This window comes from Drosophila ananassae, chromosome XR, assembly GCF_017639315.1.
Source record: "Drosophila ananassae strain 14024-0371.13 chromosome XR, ASM1763931v2, whole genome shotgun sequence".
NCBI lineage: Eukaryota > Metazoa > Arthropoda > Insecta > Diptera > Drosophilidae > Drosophila > Drosophila ananassae.
In genome coordinates this window covers 18819021-18839351 of record NC_057932.1, presented here as the reverse complement: position 1 = coordinate 18839351, position 20331 = coordinate 18819021, and the positions used below count along the sequence as shown (strand labels likewise).

Sequence of the window (20331 nt, the reverse complement as noted above, 5' to 3'; positions counted from 1 at the left end):
ATTCTAGAAGCTTAATTCCCAGCAAAGCTTAGAATTGTTATTTATTTTGGCGCCCTACAGCGGTCACACTACCTTTAAATCAGTTTCACCTTTTACTTAATCAAAACAACTAGTTTAGTTTATAAATAAGATTAATACGTATATTATATAATTGAAACATCACGTGCCAAAATTATACCAAAATAAACGCCATAAATGCGCCAAGTTCAATGAGCCACAACGAAGTAAATGAAAAAAAAAAAAAGAAAAATGTTATTGAGTTCGAAAACCGGTCGCTCTTTTTGTTCATTATATATATAATTTTTTATATATAATTTTGAAAGAAGCTACTATCAGGAGAAGCCCAAAACGATGTGTGTCACCGAGTGTCAAGAACCATCTGGAGAGATAATACGGCAGACCAGGGGCAGGGACTTCAAATTCGACACCAAAAATTTATATTTGTTTTGAATATTTTTTTTTTTTTAAATTAAGAGGGAAGGCGGGTTGCGCGTGTATGCACCGTGAAAAATTTAATTAAAGTTTTACTCAAAAAGTTCCAAGTACTTCTTTCCAATTAGTTAGATATTTTAGTTTGGCTTTTTTTTTAACGAATCTTTTTTTGTAATATTTTTTCAGACCTTATCGGATCATCATATTGTTCTACGTGTGACTGACGATTGTTTACATTTGGTTGATTGGCACTTTGGAAGTTGCCAGGCGGGTTTACGAGATACGATCGCATATGTTTGAAGCCCTCCACTTGTGATCTAAGATCTGTGCCCGCTGCAGTCTGCATCTGGTACTGATCAGGAAAGGAGATTCTATCCGATCTTCTCCAAAATGAACTCCCTATTCGTGTTTATGTTTCTGAATTATGTAGCTCTGCTACTATTTTATATACAATCCGGTAAGACTAATCTGGGATTATAGGTTTATATTTTTAAAATTAATATAAACTGTATATTTTTCAGTTCAAGCCATTCCAGCTAAGAACCCCCTATTGCAGCGAGATATTATTTTTCCCAAGGAGTCCTTTGACGAATGCTTCACCGATGATGCCAACAGGACGAAAGGCACTTGCTGTCGCATGGAGGAGTGTCCTTCGGCGATGAAGAGATGGATCGAGAAGCGGGAATCCCCCAAGACCTGCTACTTTGTTAAATTCGATCACTTTGTGTGCTGTGAACCGGAAACGGATACCCGCATACCGGAAATAAGCACCGTAGTGCCACCTATAACTCTACCAACCACAAATAATCCCAATAGGGTTCCGTTCGTTAACCGTAGCAGTCAGGAAGGTAAGAAGAGTCCGAACACATTTTTTCTCTGTGCATCGCCTCCAAATAATGATGTAATTCATGACTGACGAGGGTTTCCCCTTCTCGTTTTGCATAGCTTGTTATTTCTACAACAACCTGCAGAAGGTCAGTGGCAACGAGCTCACCTTTGTGTTCTCCGTTGTCGGCGGGATGCCCACCCGCTACAGGGAATACCCCTTCATGGCGGCCCTCGGCTGGCGATCGAACTTTGACGACAAGACCATATACTATCGCTGTGGCGGAGCCCTAATCTCGGAGAGATTCGTTATGACGGCAGCTCACTGCATCGACTTTGGCGGGTAATGTTGATATGATCAGTGATCAGAGGCTTTCCCAGAGGCTTAGAGGCTCTCCCGGAGAGATACGCCTTTAAATACTCGCATTAATTGTTATTAACTTCCGTTTCAGGGATCCCCCCAGCCAGGTGCGTTTGGGCGGCGACAATCTGACCTTGACGGAGGGAGAGGATCTACGCATCCGTCGGATCATAGTCCACCCGGAGTACGACTCGAGTACGGACTACAACGACATCGCCCTACTGGAACTGGAAGAACCTGCGGCGCCAGAACTAAAGCCCTCGTGTCTCTGGTACGAGCCGGAATTGGCCAACTCCGCGGTCACGGCCATCGGTTACGGCCAGACGAGCTTCGCCGGACTCTCCTCCGCCCAGCTGCTGAAGGTGCCGCTCCAGCGAGTGTCCAACGACATCTGCCGGTTCCACTACTCCGCCGACCAGCTCACCCGTGGTCTTCTGGACAGTCAGCTGTGCGCCGGAGACGACGCCGGAAAGCGGGACACTTGCCAGGGCGACTCCGGCGGACCTCTGATGATGACGAGCGGCTACCTCAGCTACGTGGTGGGGATCACCTCTCACGGGCAGGGATGCGCGAGTGGACCGCCCACGGTCTACACCAGGGTGTCCAGCTTCCTGGACTGGATCGAGGGGCATGTGTGGCCTCAGGGCTTTCAGGTTCCGAGGCGGCAGCCGCAACCGATGCTCCAGTTGCAAAGGAAAAGAGAAACTAGTCCGGAATTCGATTTGAGATCCATTTTCTAAGAATTCATTTTATAATTTGTAGTTTTTAGAATAAATATTTTTAAATAAAAGAAGTGGCGCGTAAACTGATCCTTTTTTGTCAATGGGAACAGATCTCAGAGTTTTTCAAAGCTTTGAAGTGTTTCCCCACTGTTGGCGGTAGAGTGCGGTCACATTGAAAAGAGATCACGAATCAAAACAGAAACCAACGGCAAGCAACTAATTTAAATAGGCACTAAAATAGGACCATTAATCAGGAAAATTAAATGCCAAAAGAGACACAAAATAGCGCAGTACAGTGATCTAAATGAAGCAGAATGTCCAGAAACCGGTTGTCTTTTAATAGATTTTGATTTTTTGTATCATTTGAAGAAGACCCAACTATTAGATGAGAAAAAAAAACCCCAAAAAAGGGGTGTATCATCAAGTGTCAAGAAGCATCTGCCAAAATAATTTCCCCAGTCTGAAAGTCAGGAATTCCAATTTGCGAACAAATGTAAAGTTTTTGTTTTGGGTTTTTTTTCGCTCTTCGGTTTAATTCCTAAAAGGTAGAGCCAAGATGCGTGAGATTACACTGAGAGAAAATATTTAAAAATATATAAGTAGAGTGCAAAAAATAAAATAATAATTTTTCACTACAAAAAATATTATTTTTGAATAGAATTAATATTATTTTGACTAATTTTGTATTTTTAGTATTTTATTCAATTGTTTTCTGTGCTGTTAAGTGGCACTTGGAAGTTGGAAGTTGCCTGGCGGGTTTCTGCGATCCAATCGCAGAATATCAAACCGGCGTTTGGAGATCTGCGATCTGAGATCCGAGATCTGACCCCACCTGCAGTCTGCACTTGGAGCTGACCAAGAAAGGAGATCCCCACCCGATCTTCTCCGAAATCATTTTATTGCAAATATGAACTGCATATCCGCGAATATGTATCTGCACTTTGTGGTTTTCTTACAATTTTCGCTACTAGCAGGTAATTCTTGGCATTTAATAATTAAAATATAAGTTTAAATTTAAAAAAATATCCTTAGTTGAAGCCACTCCAGCCATAAACCCACTGTCGCAGCGTGGAATTATCTTCCCCAAGGAGTGCTTCGACGAATGCTTCACCGATGACTCCCTGAGGACCAAAGGCAACTGTCGTCGCATGGAGGAGTGCCCATCGGCGATGAAGAGATGGATCGAGAAGCGGGAATCCCCCAAGACCTGCTACTTTGTCAAATTCGATCACTATGTGTGCTGTGAACAGGAAATCTCCACAACTCCCCCAGAAACTCCACCTCCCACAGCGAAACCCTATACGGCAGCCCCACTGATCAAGCGAAGAAGTCAGGAAGGTAACTACTAATCATTTTTCTCAGTGCATGACCAATGACTAAGAGGTCTTCCCCGTCTAACAATCTCAGCTTGCGAAAGTTACATGGAGCCTCTGAAAGAGAACGACATAGCCCTGGTGATTCAGGTTGTTGGCGGAACGGCTACCCGGTACAGAGAATTCCCCTTCATGGCGGCCCTCGGATGGAGATCCAATTTTGATGACAAGACCATATACTATCGGTGTGGTGGTGCATTGATCTCGGAGAGATTCGTCCTAACGGCAGCTCACTGTATCGACTTTGGCGGGTATGCTGATGAAACTATATCTCAATAGTTAATTGTTCGAGGTTACTCATGCTTTAGATAGTTGTTTGAATTTGTTTTTGAACTTGGCAGTTCTTAGAAGAGAAACTAGTTACCTATGCGGTGACCTAATTCAGTAAGAATTGTAGAACAGCAACTAGAGCTACACTCTTACATGTCTTATATAACTTATATTAGATTCTTATTCAATCTCTTACCTTTCAGGGATCCCCCCAATCAGGTCCGTTTGGGCGGCGACAACTTGACCCTGACTGAGGGCGAGGATCTGCGGATCCGACGGGTTATCCTCCATCCTGAGTACGACTCCAGTACGGACTACAATGACATCGCTCTGCTGGAACTGGAAACCCCGGCCAAGTCGAAGCTGAAGCCCGTGTGCCTTTGGCAACAGCCGGAGTTGACCAACTCCCAGGTTACGGCCATCGGTTATGGCCAGACAAGCTTCGCCGGTCTCTCCTCCGCCCAGCTGCTGAAGGTGCGGCTCCAGCAGGTCTCCAATGACATCTGCCAGTTCCACTATTCCTCGGAGCAGCTATCCCGTGGGCTGCTAGACAGTCAGATGTGCGCTGGTGACGATTCCGGGGAGCGGGACACTTGCCAGGGCGACTCCGGGGGGCCGCTGATCATGCGGCAAGGGCTCGTGAGCTACGTGGTGGGCATCACATCCCACGGCCAGGGATGCGCCAGTGGTCCGCCGACGGTCTACACCAGAGTGTACAGCTTCCTGGACTGGATCGAGGGGCATGTGTGGCCTCAGAAACCGCAAAATCTCCAAGATCCCTCGAAGGCGCCTACCTCTCCGGAATTCGATTTGAGGGTGATGATATGAGTGCCTCTAATAATAAATATAAAATATTAAAAATTACATAATAAATATTTAAAAACATGAAACTTACCATTTAAGATACTCCAGTTAATAAAATATATATTTATTTTAAAATTAAAATGTTTCTTAATAATTGGGACTTTAGGGAGGGATATCCCTTATTAAATATGAAGACTTATTAAAATAATAATATAATTTAGCTTCAGTATCCCTACACGACTTATTTAAACAATTGTTTGTTTATTCCGCCAAAGTGTCAAGTATGCGAAGCCCATCTGGGGGCTTGGACAGATCGGATATCATTTTGGGAACTATGAAGCTGATGCAGCTGTTTGATTCCCCAAGTTCCAGACACAGCTGGAGGCGCTTTGGGCTCCCTCAGAGTATATAAGAGTCCCCGGAAGCATTAAGAAGTCGGGTAGTTGAGTTCCGGACAACGAAGAAACAATAATGTCTCTGGAGCAGACTTGTAGGAAGCTAATGATCCAGGGTGTAGTCCTGGCCGGCGTTCTGGGACTGGCCAGAGGATATCTACCCGATGTGAATATCTTTACCAACTACCGCACTGAAGTCTACAATGGTGAGTCCTACAAGAAATCGTATTTAATAAAAAACATTTGTATTTGTTTAGGAATTCCATCGGAGATTGATACTACACCTTTTGTCCGGATCGGTGATAATTATTACTATATAGAGCCGGTAAACAAGGTGAACTGGTTCCAGGCGGCGGGCGCCTGCCGGATGATGAACGCCCATCTGGCCTCCATCGAGGACAAGGCCGAAATGGAGGCCCTCATCAAGTACATGAAGGCGAAGGGCTTCAAGAACAATGATTACTTCTGGATCTCGGGCAATGATCTGGGCACTGAGGGGGCATTTTATTGGTTATCGAATGGCAGGCCCATGACCTATGCCCCCTGGAATGGTCCCAAGCAAATGCCGGACAACTACGGCGGCAACGAGAACTGTGTTCACATGTTCTCCACCCGGGAAATGATAAACGATGCCAACTGCAAGATCCAAATGCTGTACGTCTGCGAGGCGACGGAGCCCAAGACCTTCAAGTTCACCTACATAAAATGGTAATTGTAATTACACTCAAAGCAAATCAAGTTAAAAATTATACAAAAAATTAATATATATTTTGTAAATATAGAAAATGTAATAGAACTATTTTTGTAAAAAATTAATCCAATCTTTAAAGAAACAAATCAAGTGAAAATGTATTCAAAAAAAATTCTACATAATATTTTTAATAGTAATATTTTTGTAAAAAAGAACAATAATCCAAAATTCCTATTTTTATAAAAACAAAAAATAATCCAAATTTTTTATAAAATCAAAAAAATCTACAAAAACTTTCTTTAACTTAGCTTTCAAAAATTCTAAAAAAAAAAAATAATAAAAATAATCTAAATTATGTATAAAATATTGTAAATATAGTATAAAAATTTTAATACCAATAAATCATTTTAAATTATATATTGCTCTTTTAAAAATTCAAACTTGGAATAATTATTTTATTTTCAATTTATCAAAAAATGGTTTAAAAAAAATATATAAAAATTTTACAGGAAATATTTTTATTTAAACCAAAAGGGAAAAGCTAGTTCATCTTCAGTAGTTTAAACTTATAATTATTAACAGACACAGTCATATACTATAGTTAACAAAAATTATATTCACAAAAAAACACCAAAATTAGCCAGCCTCGATATATTAACTTAGAATTTATAATTTTATATTAAAAAATATAATAAAAACTTACTTGCAACTGTACTTCCATTATTGGTACCTATTTAAGTGCTCACTGGTGTATGTGTGTCTCTGTTAACGGGACTTTACAGTCGAGACTCTTCGGGCAAAGCATGTATATGTGTATGTAGTCCACATGCACACGAGCACTCGCGTCCGAAGGAGCACCCTCTTCGGCTTCCATCATATGTATTTCTGCAGAAATCTTTCAAAACTTCACTATAATAGACAAATTAAATATAAATATTAACAAAATAAGTCATTTTCTAGTTATTTAAGAGCTTAGACCTCATTTTACAACGAAAAATATAATTTAAAACAGAAAAACACGCGTTGAAACGACACCATTTTGAATTTAAGCCAAAAATGCCTAGTAAGCACAAGGAAAACGCCAAAAGACGGACACAGAGAGAGAGCAAATGATTAAAATGTTCTAATTTAGTGAGTATTTTAACAAAATTTGCTAGAATTAATATTTAAAAGTACTTTACCTTATTATAATGACGGAAAATAAAATTTGAAGACCAAAAACACGCGCTCGGCAACGACACCATCTTGAAATGACGCCAAAAAGAATGTGAAGCACAAAAGAAAACACGAAACGACGACAGCGAAGATGAAAATCCTCTCTCGATCGGGAGAGCCGAAGCTGTTAGCAAAAAAGCACACTGCAAAAAAGGTTTAATCTTTAAATTAAATAAAAACTATCTTTAAGATTAATTATCCCAAAAATTGTAACTAAAAATCAGTACACATAGAAAAATTTAGTTTTTGCCGGCTTTTATTTGTCGCATCTTTTTTTTTTTTTTGCTTATCGCATTCCTCTTATCGTTTTTCCTCGTCGTTTCTTTTAGTTATTTTACTGTTTTTTTTTACTGTTTCTTTGCTAATTATACAATCAGTTAGATTTACGATTTATCCATTACTAAATTATTACGGTTCCGATTCGATAGATTCCTTACACAGCTATTGAACTCTAATCATATACATCATGTTGCGATCGTCGATTTGATTTACTTTAAATGTAATTTCAATTTAGTTCAATTTGAATATCGCGACGAAAAAATTAAAAAAAAATAATTATATAAAGAGTATGCAACAACAACATATGGAAGAAGATATACAATAATAATAATAATAATAATAAATATAATGATAATATCGTGTGTAGATTGTAAATCGGAGGAAAAATCGAAACGAGAACTAACGAGATACTCGACTCAAGACGCATGGAATCTAGTAGAGAAATGAGTTACTTTTACAGTTATTACAGTTTACAGTACAGTTTTTATGTTTTTCTTTCGTTTTTCTTATGTCCTTACTAAGGGGAACAGTGATCGGATATTGAAAAATCTACGACATAACCTCAACATTCATAGCGATTATGCGCGTGTGGGTGTGTTTTGTATTTGTGGGTGTGCTTACATAGGCTCTAAGTAGTTGTCGATTTACGAATTACGATTTACGAGTCTTACTTGTCTAGGATCGCTAATTCTAAACATTTGTTGTTGCTTTTTTTCAGTTTCTGTTTTTGTTTTATTTTGTTCACACACACAAGGTAATCCACAAGGTATGCATATATAAATATTGTATATTTATCAATTAGTTAATATTAGTAACTACGTACATATAATTCATACATATAAATATTCAACAGACGAGTGCATAAATTTAATAATCCTTATTATTACATTCTCTCTCTCTCACTTTTTACGATACGATCTCGCTATTTGCTCCTTTTGGATTTTTCTCTCTCTCTCTCTTAATAATTTTTTATTTAACATTCTATGCTAAATTACCGTTAATAAGTGTCCGTTTCTCTCTCTCTCTTGTATCATGTGTATTAGTATGTGTGTGTGAGTGTGTGTGGGTGCGATGGCGCGTCTGTGTGATTGAGAGTGTGTAGGTGGGCTTCAAAGCTCTCAGCTGCAAGCTTGTAGGAGTCATCGTGCCAAAGGGAGAGAGCAGTTTCGGCCTTTGCCAACACTGGACATCGCGATTATTACACTGGCAACAAATATCTATTGAAGCACAATTATTTTTAAAAATAAATTTTAAAAATGTATACTTTAGCAAAATGTTTTGTGAAATATTTAAAAAGCATTAAAATTATTGTTGCCTAGTGCCTGAAATCGCGATCTCCGTTCTCGATCTCGGTTCAAAACTCGCGTACAATCAGTTTTCAAAATCGACAAAAAACATAATCATAAACTATTTGAGTTGATTTACAATAAGATCGGTTTTTGTTTGGTATTTTTTTTTTTTTGTTTTTCTCTTACAAATGGAAAGAAGAACAGCCTAAAATGTTATACATGTACAAAGTCTAAATGTTTTCTTATTTTTTTTTTTTTTTCAACTAGTTCATCATTTTCTGCTCTATGCTCCACTTTTGACATGTTTTTTTAAAACCTTTCTCAAAATGGCAGTGCGTTTAGAAGGAGGAGTGTGGGTAGTGTTGGGTAGGGTGTGTTGGTGGGTGTTGTGGGCGTGTCGCGAGGGGGCGTCTGTGTGGCGTAACATAGTATTTACAGAGCATAACGGGACTATACAGCAAACAACAAAATGGCAGGAATCTATGCATTTATGCACAAAATTGCTTAAAAAAGAGAAACATAAATATGTTATAAATAAAAAGTTGTGTTTTTTGCTTTTTGTTGGTTTTCTTATTTTTTTTTATCGTTTTTTTTTTGTTTTAGTTTTCTTTTTTGTTTTTGTTTTTTTTTTTTTGTTTGTTTTTAGTTTTAAAACACAATTTGCTATTACGACTGTTTCTTGGATTCTTGGGAGAGCAAATGTGTGTTTGCAGTACAATTATATGATTTTTTTTGTTATCTATAGAATAGTTGTGTAAAAAAAAAACTAATTATAAGCATCATAAACGCAACTAATGGTATAAAAACAATTACATTTCAGGCATAAAAATTAAAGGGATATAACTGGAAGTTAAACAATGCGATAAAAATTAGTTACAATTTGGGAGGCTTACTAGGATTTCTTGATTCTTGATTCTTTTTTTTAACATTCGCCCGCAAGGACACTTAGTAATATTAGCGTGATCCTTGCGAGCAGGATTTAGGTTTTTTGTGTAATTTTTTTTTTTTTTTTGTTTTTTTTTTGGTTTACAAAATATATAGTGGCACTTAAAATTACTTTACAAGATTTTTTGAATGCGCGTGACTGTGTTTTGTGTTTGGGGAGAGTGGAGGAGGGAGTGAGGGGTGGGATGGAGCTCTAACAACTACAATCTAATTTATTAGGTTTATGTAGTATATATATATATATTTATAAAAAAAAAAATCTAGTGAAAAAACTGTTTAACGTTTGCTTTTTTTAGTTACACTGTTCCATACATACATATACACATACATACATACATACATATATATACACACATATATGCATATATATAAATAGATACATAGGTATATATACATCTAAGAGAGATTGTGAAACATATATATATATATATATATATATATATATATATATATATATATATAGATAATATGTAGGCGCAGTTCTTAAATACGTAGCGGCTAATTTCATACTTCAGTTTATCGCACTTTCCAACCATTACGATCTATCATGAGTTTTACAAATTACATCCTAAATAACTCTAAATAATTTTCCTTATTTTTTTATCTCTTCTTTATATATACATATAGGTGTTTGCTTATTTACTTGTTGTGTGTTGTGGCTTTCATATTTATTTTAGAAACAAAATGAAATACATTTAGCGCAATCAGAGGCGAATTTGCAATATTTAAGCTTAATAGTTTTTTTTTTATATATATATATATTTTTTTATATTTATAGTTTTTTTTTGTTTGCTAGCGAGACAGCAATGTAAAAAAAAAAAAAGAAAATCTAACTATTTTAAATATATATAATTTCTTTTTTAGTTTTTTGTTTTGTTGATTTTTTTAGATTTTTTTTTGTGTTGGATTTTTGTTTTTGTTTTGGGATTAGGATGCTTTTGGAGGTTGTGGAGGCTTGTGGGGATATTTTTAATTAGAAAAATGCAGCATAGTTTGCAGTGTAAACCTGAGAAAGAAATATAATTCATAAATATTGCTAACTCGTTTTAATCTATCTCTTTCTCTCTCTCTCTGTTCTGTTTCTGTATCTGTATCTGTATCTGTATCTGTATCTTTCTAAGTGTGTTTGTGTTTCTATCTCTCTATCATTTTCAATCTCTCAGTTTGTTTCTCAGTGTAATCCTTGATTATCCCTACTACTCTACTATCCCTAATCCTATCGCTCGTCCCTCTCATTCTGCTGCTGATCCTGCCCAGATCTCGACGAACTCGAACTGCTGCTGGCTATTGAGGATTCGGAGGATATCGATATGATGGATATCGCCGATGATGAGTTCACCAGCGTCCCTCTCAGCGGCGGCAGTCTGTGATTGTTGCTCCCGTGGCTGTGACTGTGACTGTGACTATGACTGTGGCTATGGCTGTGACTGTGACTGTGACTGTGACTGCTGCTGCTGTGACTGCTGCTGCTGTGGCTGCTGTTGCTGTTGTTGCTGCTGTTGCTGTTGCTGATCGGCGATCCACCCACTGATTTCTGATATCGATTACCGCCACCGCCACCGCCACCACCGCCACTGCCACCTCCGCCTCCTAGACGCAGGTGTTGCGGTCGCTGCTGGTGATGATGCTGCTGCTGCTGGCTGTGATGCTGCTGCTGTTGCTGCTGCTGTCTGTGGTGGTGATGGTAGTTCGAGGAGGAGGACGAGTTGCTCTTGCTCAGCTGCTGCTGCTGTTGCATCGGCGGTGGCACGTAGTACTGCTGGTGGTAGTAGCCGGTGGAGTTGTGGCTGCCTCTCTGGTTGTAGTTGCGTCCGCCGCTGCTGCCGCCACCGCTACTACCGCCTCCGCCGCCACCGCCTCCGCTTCCAGAGCCACTACCAGATCCGCCCACAGATCCACCGACTCCTCCGCCGTTGCTGCTCACTTGATCTTCCAGTTCCTGCTCGTTGGTGTTCTCTGGCTGTGTTTTTTGGTTTAAAAAAATAATAGGTTAGTGAAATGATTACAAAATTAATTGAAAAAAATACATTTATTTATGAAGGGTTTTTTGAAATTTTTAAAAGGACCTGTTCCTCGAGTTTCTATCAAAGTAGCTTAGAGGTATCTGTCAAAATAAGTCTTTAACTTGCCGAGTTTTAATAAAAATAAGGTATAAATTGTAATTCAACAAGTTGGCTTTGATTTTTCAATCATTTGAATGGCATTTGACATTTAAAACTTAGAAATCGGAACAAATGGTAGATTCTTTTACCGAAGATAGGAACATATTCTCATACTCCTCTTGGAGAGATATCTTGGGGATACATATTATGAACAAAAGAACAAGAAAACTAAAAACTAGGAAGCCTAGACACTTTTCTTTAATGAAATTATTTTCCAAATCTCTAATAGAACCTTGAGATGAGGATATTAGAACATAAATGACATGCTTTGTAGCTTATTTTAGACAAAAGTCCTTCTATAAACAGCTCTTCAACCAAATTAGACAATATTAAGGTTCTCAAAACCTAATGTGATCTTTTTTTCAAGTTCATCAGAACTTGAATTATATATATTATATTATTATTCAGAAGTATATAAACTCTATAGAGCCGAGAAATACTCGAAGGGGATTCGCGGTCCCTATCCAAGCTAGTTCTCATCCGGAGAGTTGTTCTGTCTCTAGTTTTCTATCCAAAATATATCGAAAAACAGGTGCCTAGAAACTTCGAAAACCCCTTCTATAAACTAATGGCGCCTCCTCCGCTTCCTTCGCCTCTTGTTTACCGAAGATCCTGTCGAGGAGCTGTTGCCGCTGCCATTGACGTTGCCGCCGCCCCATCCGCCGTTCGATGGCGAAATGGTGATGTCTATAATGTCCGGGCCACCCGACGTCACCTCCACCACGTCACAGTCCTTGCTGTCCTCCGAATCATCGCCCGACGAGGTGCTGCCTCTTCTGTGTCGGTTCTTGTTCTGGGACTGCTGCACGGCCAGCTGCTGTTGCTGTTGCTGCTGCTGCTGGTGGGTGACTATCGGGATGCCCACTCCTCCAGGACCACCGCCGCCCACCACCGACACGGCCGTGGTCATTGTCGTCATGGCATTGGTGCCACTGGTGACGAACGCCTGGCCCAGATGCGTGCCAGCGGCGCCGGGATGGGCGTGACTGTTGTGGGCGGATGCCACTTGGACTGCCGCCGCCGGATGATGGTGGTAGAGCTGTTGGACGACGGCGCCCGAGGGCATGATCACATATTTGGGTGCTCCGTTGGCGTAGGCGGTGGCTGGCAGCGGCGAGATGCGATCCACTACAACCAGGTGCTCGAAATTCACGCGTATCCAGTCGCGATAGTCTATTACATCGTCAGTGATGTGAATAATGCGTCCTAAAAGAGAAAAGTCGAGACTTTAGATAAAGAAACAATGAGAATTCCATGTAGTACTCACCCAGTATAGAGTTCACACGCGGATCGATGCCTAGGAGATTGAGCGGGCTGACGGCGAGGGCGAGGACGCGGTAGGCGCACTTGAAGGCCTGCTGGACATGGAAGACCCCGTAACTGCTGCGTCCAATATCGTTGCCGGGCGTCAGCGGATCCTCGATGCACAGTAGCGACGGCCGATGCCCATCCACCATATCACGCTGCAGATCCTCCTTTGGCATATACCGCCCTCCATTCTTAATGGAAATCCCAATCTTCATGTAGTTGAAACGGCGGCCATACAACTCGAAAAATTCCAGCAACAATACACCCAAATTGGCTGTGTCCTGGTAGATGCCGCGCGGATGCAGCTGCAGGAAGCTGATACACATCAGGATCAGTGAATAGGAAGAGATGCCGCCGGTGAACACCTCATTGAGATCGCGGAGCAGAAGGAACTGCTTGAGAACTAGCACCAGTTTTCCCAATACCGGATAGTCGCGCTTAAACTTCTTGATCAGTTCGGCCGACTGGACGCCACTCTGCATATTGAACGAGATGTCGACCTTCACATGGGTCTCCCGATCGGTCAGCTTGATGATGGGCACAGAGGCTTTGTCCAAAACCCGAACAGTACAGGCCTCAGCAATGCCGCGACTAACTAGCTCGAATTCCAGGGTACGCAGAGGAAGTTTCTCCCATAAACCTGTAAGATAATAAGAGTTATTAGAGATCAATGGCCATTTTGAGGACTTCAGGATCCTTACCTAAGACAACGAGATCAATATCGGAGGTGGGCAAAAAGAGTCCGGTGCGAAAGGAGCCGAATATCTCGACCACTGCCTGCGGCCAAATGGAATGGACAACGGCCTCGATGCGTTTAACGACCTCATTGCGGATGGCGTGCTCGCAGGGAGTGGGCAGGACATACTGATAGAAATGCTCAATCTCCTCATGCAACCCGATCACACCCTCGCCATAGGGATAGTCTGGCTTTCGCCACGGTTCACCCTTGTACTTGGCTATCATCTCTCGATGGTTGTTCATATAGAAGTGAGCACCGCCAGACTTGTTCTCCGGCCGTTTCTTCCTCGAGGGATTGTAGTAGATGCTGGTGCGACTGGCGGTTGTCGCTGACATTTGTGGCGGGTTGTTGATTGATTCGGTGTTCATGTTGTTGCTACTACTAGTGCTGTTGCTGGTGTTGGTGCTGCTGGTGACGCTATTGCTGGTGGAGCTACTGCTACTGCTACTGCTGCTGCTGCTACTGGTGGTGGTTGTGGTGGTGCCTGTGGTAGTTGTTGATGTTGCTCCCAGGACTTCACCAGCAACTGATCCGCCTGTTCCTGCTGCCGTTGTTGTAGTAGTAGCTGCTGCTACTGTTGTTGCTGCTTCTGATGATGTTGTTGTTGTTGGGCCGTTTGAGGTGGAGGAGCTACTGGAGCTACTGCTACTACTGCTACTTCCGGTACTAGTGGCGGTTGAATTTACGGTCGAATCAGCCGTAGCCGTTGCTGTGGCCGGAGTAGTTGTGGAGCTATTTGTGTTACTATTATTATTATTATTATTATTCGTAGTAGTATTATTAATATTATTATTATTGTTGTTGTTGTTGTTGTTGTTGCTGTTGCTGCTGGGGGTGTGACGCTGAGAGGAGATTCCGTTGAGTTGCTGCAGAATCTCCAAGGAATCTGCACGGAAGTTGATAACCCGACTGAGGGAACTAGTCGGACGCGATAAGTAGGGCTTGCCTACAAAAATACAAAAATATACAAGCGATTATTATTATTATCATTATTTAATTTACAACATTTTTTTTATTATTATTATTAATAATTATTCTGTTACCAGTATTTTTGTATAATTTTTTTTTTATAAATATATTTTTTTTTTCCTGCTTCGAATCGAAGTTAACCCGACGCTGGTCAAAAACCGAATGAATTTTTTTTGGGCAGCTAGTGACAACTACCATTTTGACAGGAATCCCAAAGGACACCTGCCTTCCTGCCTGACAACTAAATCAAGGCTAAAGCGATTAAAACTAGTGACAGTTTATTTTTTAGTTTCTTTCTTTTTTTTTTTTTTTTTTGCCAATTACAATTTTTTAACCCATTTTTTTTTAAGCCAGAAACTACTTAAGCTTAGAGATTGGATATCCTTGGGTAGTTATATTACCGCTATTGTTGTTGGTGGAGTTGTTGGAGGAGGAGTTGGAGGAGGTGGTGGTGGTGGAGCTGCCACTGCCACTGCCACTGCTTATGCTGCTGCCACTACTGTTGATGTTGATGCTGTTGCTGTTGCTGTTGCCGTTTGTCGTCGCCTGCTGTAGCTGCTGATCAAGCAATGCGCCCATCTCCTGGGCGTTCGTCTCCCAAATCTTTAACCATGTGCGCAGCGATGGGCCCTCCTGTTCCTTCTGAAACCAGCCAACAAATGGATCCATTCAAGACGGTTTCGCACTCCTGTTGGCTGGAAACGATCGGGAAACGAGGGGGCGCGTCTCTCCTTCGCTCTTCTCACTCCTTCCGTCCTTCCGTCCTTGCTTTCCTTTTTTTTTTTTTAAATATTTTTTGAATCCTTTTTTTCCAGCTAGGATGTGGTATTTTCCGCTAAAATCAAAAAGGATCTGCAAGAAATTCAAAAATGGAGAGAATAAGTGTGAAAAGGATGCTTGGGATACTTCAAAGGATCAATGTGAACTCAAGGAAACACTTACAAATCATACAATTTTAGGACGAAATGCCAAGTAATACAAAATATTATTTTTTTTCACAAACAAATATATACACAGATTAAATTTAAACTCTTTTTATTTTTTTTTAAACAAAAATAAATAAAAACTAAAGAAAGATTTGAGAAACCACCTTCCAAGATCAATGTAAATAATAAATATAACTGTAAAGATATATCGAGGAGATATTTAGGTTAACTGTTCATCATAATGAATAAACAAAGGAAAGAAAAGATAAAAAAAACAAATACAAATACAAATAATAATAAATAGTTTCGTCTGGCACTCCAAAAAGGCAATTCGCATGCATTTCGTTCGAATGGAAAGCTTAAATGGCAAACTATTGCAAATTATGCGCTCTTTTCTACAAATAGAAATACCACCCACAGCCCACCACCCACCACCCTCCACCCACTATCCACCTCCTGCCATCACCGCCCTCTCTCTTCGCCCCTCTTTCTTCTCGAAATTGCAGCTGAAGCGTTTAAAGGCGCCAGGCGAAAATTGTTTTTCAGAGCGGCAAGTAAAAAAAAAAAATATATATAATTTTTTTTTTACACCAACTAACAGACAAAAAAAAATTAAGGCGATAACATTTGATTTTTAAAAACTGCTCACGAGACTGCGAGGCCTGGAAACAAACGACTTCCAAAATGATACTATATCGCAGCCAACTGCACTGAGAAAAATATCACAATTAAATACAAATTATTCCTAAATAATTATCACAATATTTTAGCTATTAACTAAGGCTAGTTGGGATGAAAAGTGAGCGAGTATCTGGAAACTCTAATATCTTTTTCACACTAAAAGTGCTAAGAGATCATCGAGGGGGGGGTGGGATAGAAGAAGAGGCAGCAATGTGATCACATTTTGTATATTTTTTTTTTTTTAGTGTAATAGGAGCACTAATACATTCACAACTAGTCTAGTTTTTTTTTTTTTTTTTTTTTAATTTGGTGTGCACGCGCCCGTTTTGGGTGTGTGTGTGTGTGAGTGTGCAAGGGCGTACAGGTGGCCGTAGTATGGGGGAGGGAGTGGGAGCGGGATGGCACACATGCACATGTACCGAAAGGCGGCTCTTTGATTATGCAAAAAAAAAAAATTTATATATATATATATTATATATAGTATATATATGTATGGAAAAAAAGAAAAATAGAAAATATAAGTAAAAAAAAAATAAAGAAAAAAGAAAATGAAGAGTGAATAAAAACCGCTAATCACTCACGCACACTATTGAGCGTACTTTTCCGCGAAATGGCAACTAGACTATTTTTTCTTTTTTAATACCATTTATTGAAAAAGTAAGCTGCATTGCGAAGAAAAACTTTTTCGCACTTACTCCAAATCACACATACAGACAGACAGACAGCAGACATACGCCCGCCTGGCTGCATATGTACTTGTACATTTTAGGCAAATTATTTTCTTAATGCTGGTCAGTGTTGGTTAACGGCCAAAAGAGAGAGGTGGAAAGAGAGCGAGAGTTGGGGCTACACGGGAAGGGTGGTGGAGAGTGGGTAAAAGTAGCATTGGAGCATGTGTGCGTGTCTTATTGTTTCAACCGGCGAATTATGTTGGTTTTAATTAAGATGCTTAATTAGCGCCCTTGCCAGCAGCTAGCAGCTAGCAGACAGCAGCCAGTGCAGGGTTGTCACCCCGCCTGGCCCGCCGAATGACATTTTACAGCACTGCGGTGAGGGCGCGCTTGGGCGGAATGTAAACATTTAATTTATGCAACTAGCGAAAATCAATTAAAGACACACTTCACTTTTCGGTTTCCCTCTCACTCGCGCTCCCACGCTCACGTGCGTAGCCCGCCTCCTGCCCTCCCGCTCGCACTTATCCGCGTGAATCTCGCGTAATTCCGTTGGAATTCACACACAATTTTTTCATTTTTTTTTTTTTTGCTTCTCAGTCTTTTTTTTTTTTTGCTGCTTGCTGCTGCTGCTATTTTACCTTGACGAGTTTTGTTCTCGGTGCGATTGCGTTGGATTTCAAGTTTAGCACATATACACACACACCAATAGACTTCTACGGCCTGTCATACACACGCAGCCAGTCCCCCACAAAACGTGCACAACGCCGAATCGGGAAAAAATATAGAAAATGATTGCGTTTTCAATTAATTACTTTTTAGGGAAGGAGAGGGGGATCGTAGCAAACAACCGCCCAAAAATTAATGGAAAATTACAGTTGTTGTCGGCGTCGCTGCTTCTGGGTTGCTATGCCTTTTATGCACACTCTCGCACATACACAGACGCAACGAGCAGCAACGAGGTAGCAGCGTAGCACACACAAACACGCCCGTACTGGGCACTGGTCACTGGGCACTCACTATCGTTCTTGTTCATACGGGCAATGGCCTTTTACCGATTACGATTTTAACTGCGAAAATGTTGAATTTTTGCAATTTTGCGTGTCCTGAGCAGATCGCAGGGCTTTACCGCCGAGCGATTGTCTTTTCCCGTTTATTGCTAGATCTAGCTGGTTTTAGCTATTGGCTACAATTCTGGCTATTTATCGAAATCTGGCAACGTCTCGTTCCAAACGATAGTTGGCCACACTACACATCACTGAACCGGGTTTCACACACTTCGAATTGGTACGAACCGGGAATGCATTTATGAACCGGGTAAAAGTAAATAGCTTTGGATTAAGATAAGTTGGATGGAAAATAAGACTTGTGTTTCGCTTTGCAGCCTTGTGGAAATTAGTTGTTTGCTTTAAAGGAGTTTGAATGCTTTGAAAAAAAATAAACAGCTCCACTCTTAGCTTAAACTTAAGCCTAAGTACTAAATCTAAACCTAAGTCTAACGTAAAAATGTAACGTATTTGTAAGTAAATATATATCTAACAGATTCTAACACCCTACTTTCAACAGAACATACTAGAAAATGCATCAAAAACCAAACATTGTGGTTAATTAAGCTAGAACATTCTGTAGTTTATCGATAGTTTTCATACTTTTGGCAACACTGTCAGGACGAACGGTAATCTTTAAAGATTTCTAGAACTATCCAAACTAGGCGACAAACTTTAAATCCTTTTTCCCATTCTTTAAGTAAAAAGACGCTAATTTTATTTTATTTTGCATACACACAAAAAATGTCTTTATTGTTTCTTTTTTTTTTGTTTTTCTTGTTTGGTTTTAGTTGCTTTAGATCTTATATTGGTTGGTATACTTGTGTCTGCTTTTTGGAAATACATAGTTCTGCTGTTTCTTTAAAGTTTTCGCTAAATCTATTTGAATTCGGTTCGTTATCGATATCGAATATCGCTCTCTATTTCGTTTCGATTCATAGTGTTTTCGGTTCGAATTTGAAATGTTTTTTTTAGGGGCTGTCTTGAAACCAAATCACTTCGTTGGGTTGGTCATTTCTGAAATGACCAAACAACTGTCCAGTTTGGTCTTTTTTTGTTTAGTTTGTTTGTTGTCGGGTTAGATGCGGCGTAACTGAATTTTAAATTTATTTTTCTCTTGTTTTTTTTTGTTTGTACTTTATGGAAATGAGTTGTTAGCTTTGCGTTTACATTGGTTTGGTTCCACATAGTTTAATGGTTATTTTTCTCGTTTTTCTTTTTGAAATACATAAAATTCTGCCCGTAGCACAATTACATATATATATATCTTCGTTTACACTTAGTTTTGTATATGTGTATGTATGTATATATAATTTTAGTTTATTTTATAGAATTTTTGGTTTTGTTTTAAACATTTATAAATATGCATTTTTCTGCGATTTTCTTTTTTGGTTTCTTTCCATTTAAGTTTAACATTAATTCATGGATCTAGGTTTAGGTTTTGGTTTAGTTAAGTTTCAAGTTGTGTTTACAACATTTAAAGCTTGACTATATTGATTTAAATGGATTTTATAGTTTTATTCTGGGGTTTCTGGAAGTTTAGTATTTCTTGTTTTTATTTTTTATTTTTTATTCTTTGGTAGGGAGTGGACTGAGTTATTGTTTTATTCCCCGTCCCCCGGCCCCTCTACAATAAAATTTTCGCTTATTGACGCAACATTTAACACCTATTCTTTGTTTTTCTTCTTTATTTTTTTTTGTCGACAATCGTTTTAAATATATATTTTTTTTCATTTTTGTTTCGTTTTAATGTTTAATGGTAAAAAAATCTAAAAAAAAATGTTTTTTCTTCTTGGTTCTCGCTTAAGCACACTCACACACATAATAATAATATCCTTTTCGGGTCCTTTCCCCTAATTATATAGTTTAAGGGGTATTTTGTTTTTGTTTTTGTTTTTTTTTTTAACAAGCCTGTGGCACAATCTCCTTTAATCATCCTTTACCCACTCTAAATATTTATATATATATTTAGACTTAAAAAAAAAATTAGGTCTGGTTTATATGCTAGACACCTGGAAATACCCTGTATCCTTGCATTATATATTGGCGCTACTCGAATGGATATGAAAGTTTAAAGCTTTTGCACACCGAAAGTCTAGAGAGAGAGAGAGGGTTCTATCTATTCTGTTAAATATTATTATTATTATTATATTATTTGTTTTGTTTTCTTTTTTATGAAAAGCAATTCGAGTGGAGTACAGGGTATTTTATAGTCGCCTACTCTCGAC

The 20331-nt window shown here is 39.4% G+C and overlaps 4 protein-coding genes across 13 annotated transcripts; 3 read left to right on the top strand and 1 right to left on the bottom strand.

Annotated features, from left to right (window-relative positions):
- The first annotated feature begins 66 nt into the window (after positions 1-66).
- LOC6504403 (serine protease snake) lies at positions 67-2423 on the top strand. The gene is made up of 5 exons (XM_001967000.4): positions 67-224; positions 619-889; positions 954-1280; positions 1378-1600; positions 1710-2423. Exons 2-5 carry the CDS (start codon positions 823-825, stop codon positions 2356-2358), a joined length of 1266 nt encoding a protein of 421 aa, XP_001967036.1. The 5' UTR covers positions 67-224; positions 619-822; the 3' UTR covers positions 2359-2423.
- A 111-nt stretch (positions 2424-2534) lies between these two features.
- Positions 2535-4922, top strand: LOC6504405 (serine protease snake). 2 transcript variants are annotated; one of them, XM_044717312.1, is made up of 5 exons: positions 2535-2833; positions 3034-3314; positions 3373-3678; positions 3748-3964; positions 4187-4922. In XM_044717312.1, the coding sequence occupies exons 2-5, from the start codon at positions 3248-3250 to the stop codon at positions 4809-4811; spliced, it is 1215 nt and encodes a 404-aa protein (XP_044573247.1). In that variant the 5' UTR covers positions 2535-2833; positions 3034-3247; the 3' UTR covers positions 4812-4922. The 2 variants fall into 2 exon arrangements, with proteins under 2 accessions (XP_044573247.1, XP_032308232.1); XM_032452341.2 differs by having other exon boundaries at positions 2535-2885.
- A 290-nt stretch (positions 4923-5212) lies between these two features.
- On the top strand, positions 5213-6186 carry LOC6504406 (C-type lectin 37Da). Its single transcript, XM_001966998.4, has 2 exons — positions 5213-5388; positions 5440-6186. The coding sequence occupies exons 1-2, from the start codon at positions 5259-5261 to the stop codon at positions 5892-5894; spliced, it is 585 nt and encodes a 194-aa protein (XP_001967034.1). The 5' UTR covers positions 5213-5258; the 3' UTR covers positions 5895-6186.
- Positions 6187-7326: 1140 nt separating this feature from the next.
- LOC6504504 (non-canonical poly(A) RNA polymerase protein Trf4-1) lies at positions 7327-18273 on the bottom strand. Of its 9 annotated transcripts, XM_044717593.1 has the most exons (7): positions 18078-18273; positions 17699-17780; positions 15181-15631; positions 13773-14756; positions 13031-13711; positions 12368-12969; positions 7327-11561 (listed from the first exon to the last, which is right to left on the bottom strand). In XM_044717593.1, exons 3-7 carry the CDS (start codon positions 15446-15448, stop codon positions 10818-10820), a joined length of 3279 nt encoding a protein of 1092 aa, XP_044573528.1. In that variant the 5' UTR covers positions 15449-15631; positions 17699-17780; positions 18078-18273; the 3' UTR covers positions 7327-10817. The 9 variants fall into 9 exon arrangements, with proteins under 9 accessions (XP_044573528.1, XP_032308156.1, XP_032308154.1 ...); XM_032452265.2 differs by lacking the exon at positions 17699-17780; XM_032452263.2 differs by lacking the exon at positions 17699-17780 and having other exon boundaries at positions 17873-18272.
- Between the last annotated feature and the right edge of the window lie 2058 nt (positions 18274-20331).

Coding starts and splice junctions, on each gene's coding strand:
- LOC6504403 (XM_001967000.4), top strand. CDS start 823: ATGAACTCCCTATTCGTGTTTATGTTTCTGAATTATGTAGCTCTGCTA. Junction 1,281..1,377: donor TAACCGTAGCAGTCAGGAAG/GTAAGAAGAGTC, acceptor CGTTTTGCATAG/CTTGTTATTTCTACAACAAC. Junction 1,601..1,709: donor CACTGCATCGACTTTGGCGG/GTAATGTTGATA, acceptor CTTCCGTTTCAG/GGATCCCCCCAGCCAGGTGC.
- LOC6504405 (XM_044717312.1), top strand. CDS start 3,248: ATGAACTGCATATCCGCGAATATGTATCTGCACTTTGTGGTTTTCTTA. Junction 3,315..3,372: donor ACAATTTTCGCTACTAGCAG/GTAATTCTTGGC, acceptor AAATATCCTTAG/TTGAAGCCACTCCAGCCATA. Junction 3,679..3,747: donor CAAGCGAAGAAGTCAGGAAG/GTAACTACTAAT, acceptor TAACAATCTCAG/CTTGCGAAAGTTACATGGAG.
- LOC6504406 (XM_001966998.4), top strand. CDS start 5,259: ATGTCTCTGGAGCAGACTTGTAGGAAGCTAATGATCCAGGGTGTAGTC. Junction 5,389..5,439: donor CCGCACTGAAGTCTACAATG/GTGAGTCCTACA, acceptor GTATTTGTTTAG/GAATTCCATCGGAGATTGAT.
- LOC6504504 (XM_044717593.1), bottom strand. CDS start 15,448: ATGGATCCATTTGTTGGCTGGTTTCAGAAGGAACAGGAGGGCCCATCG. Junction 14,757..15,180: donor CTCCACCAACAACAATAGCG/GTAATATAACTA, acceptor GTATTTTTGTAG/GCAAGCCCTACTTATCGCGT. Junction 11,562..12,367: donor GCTCCTCGACAGGATCTTCG/GTAAACAAGAGG, acceptor CAAAAAACACAG/CCAGAGAACACCAACGAGCA.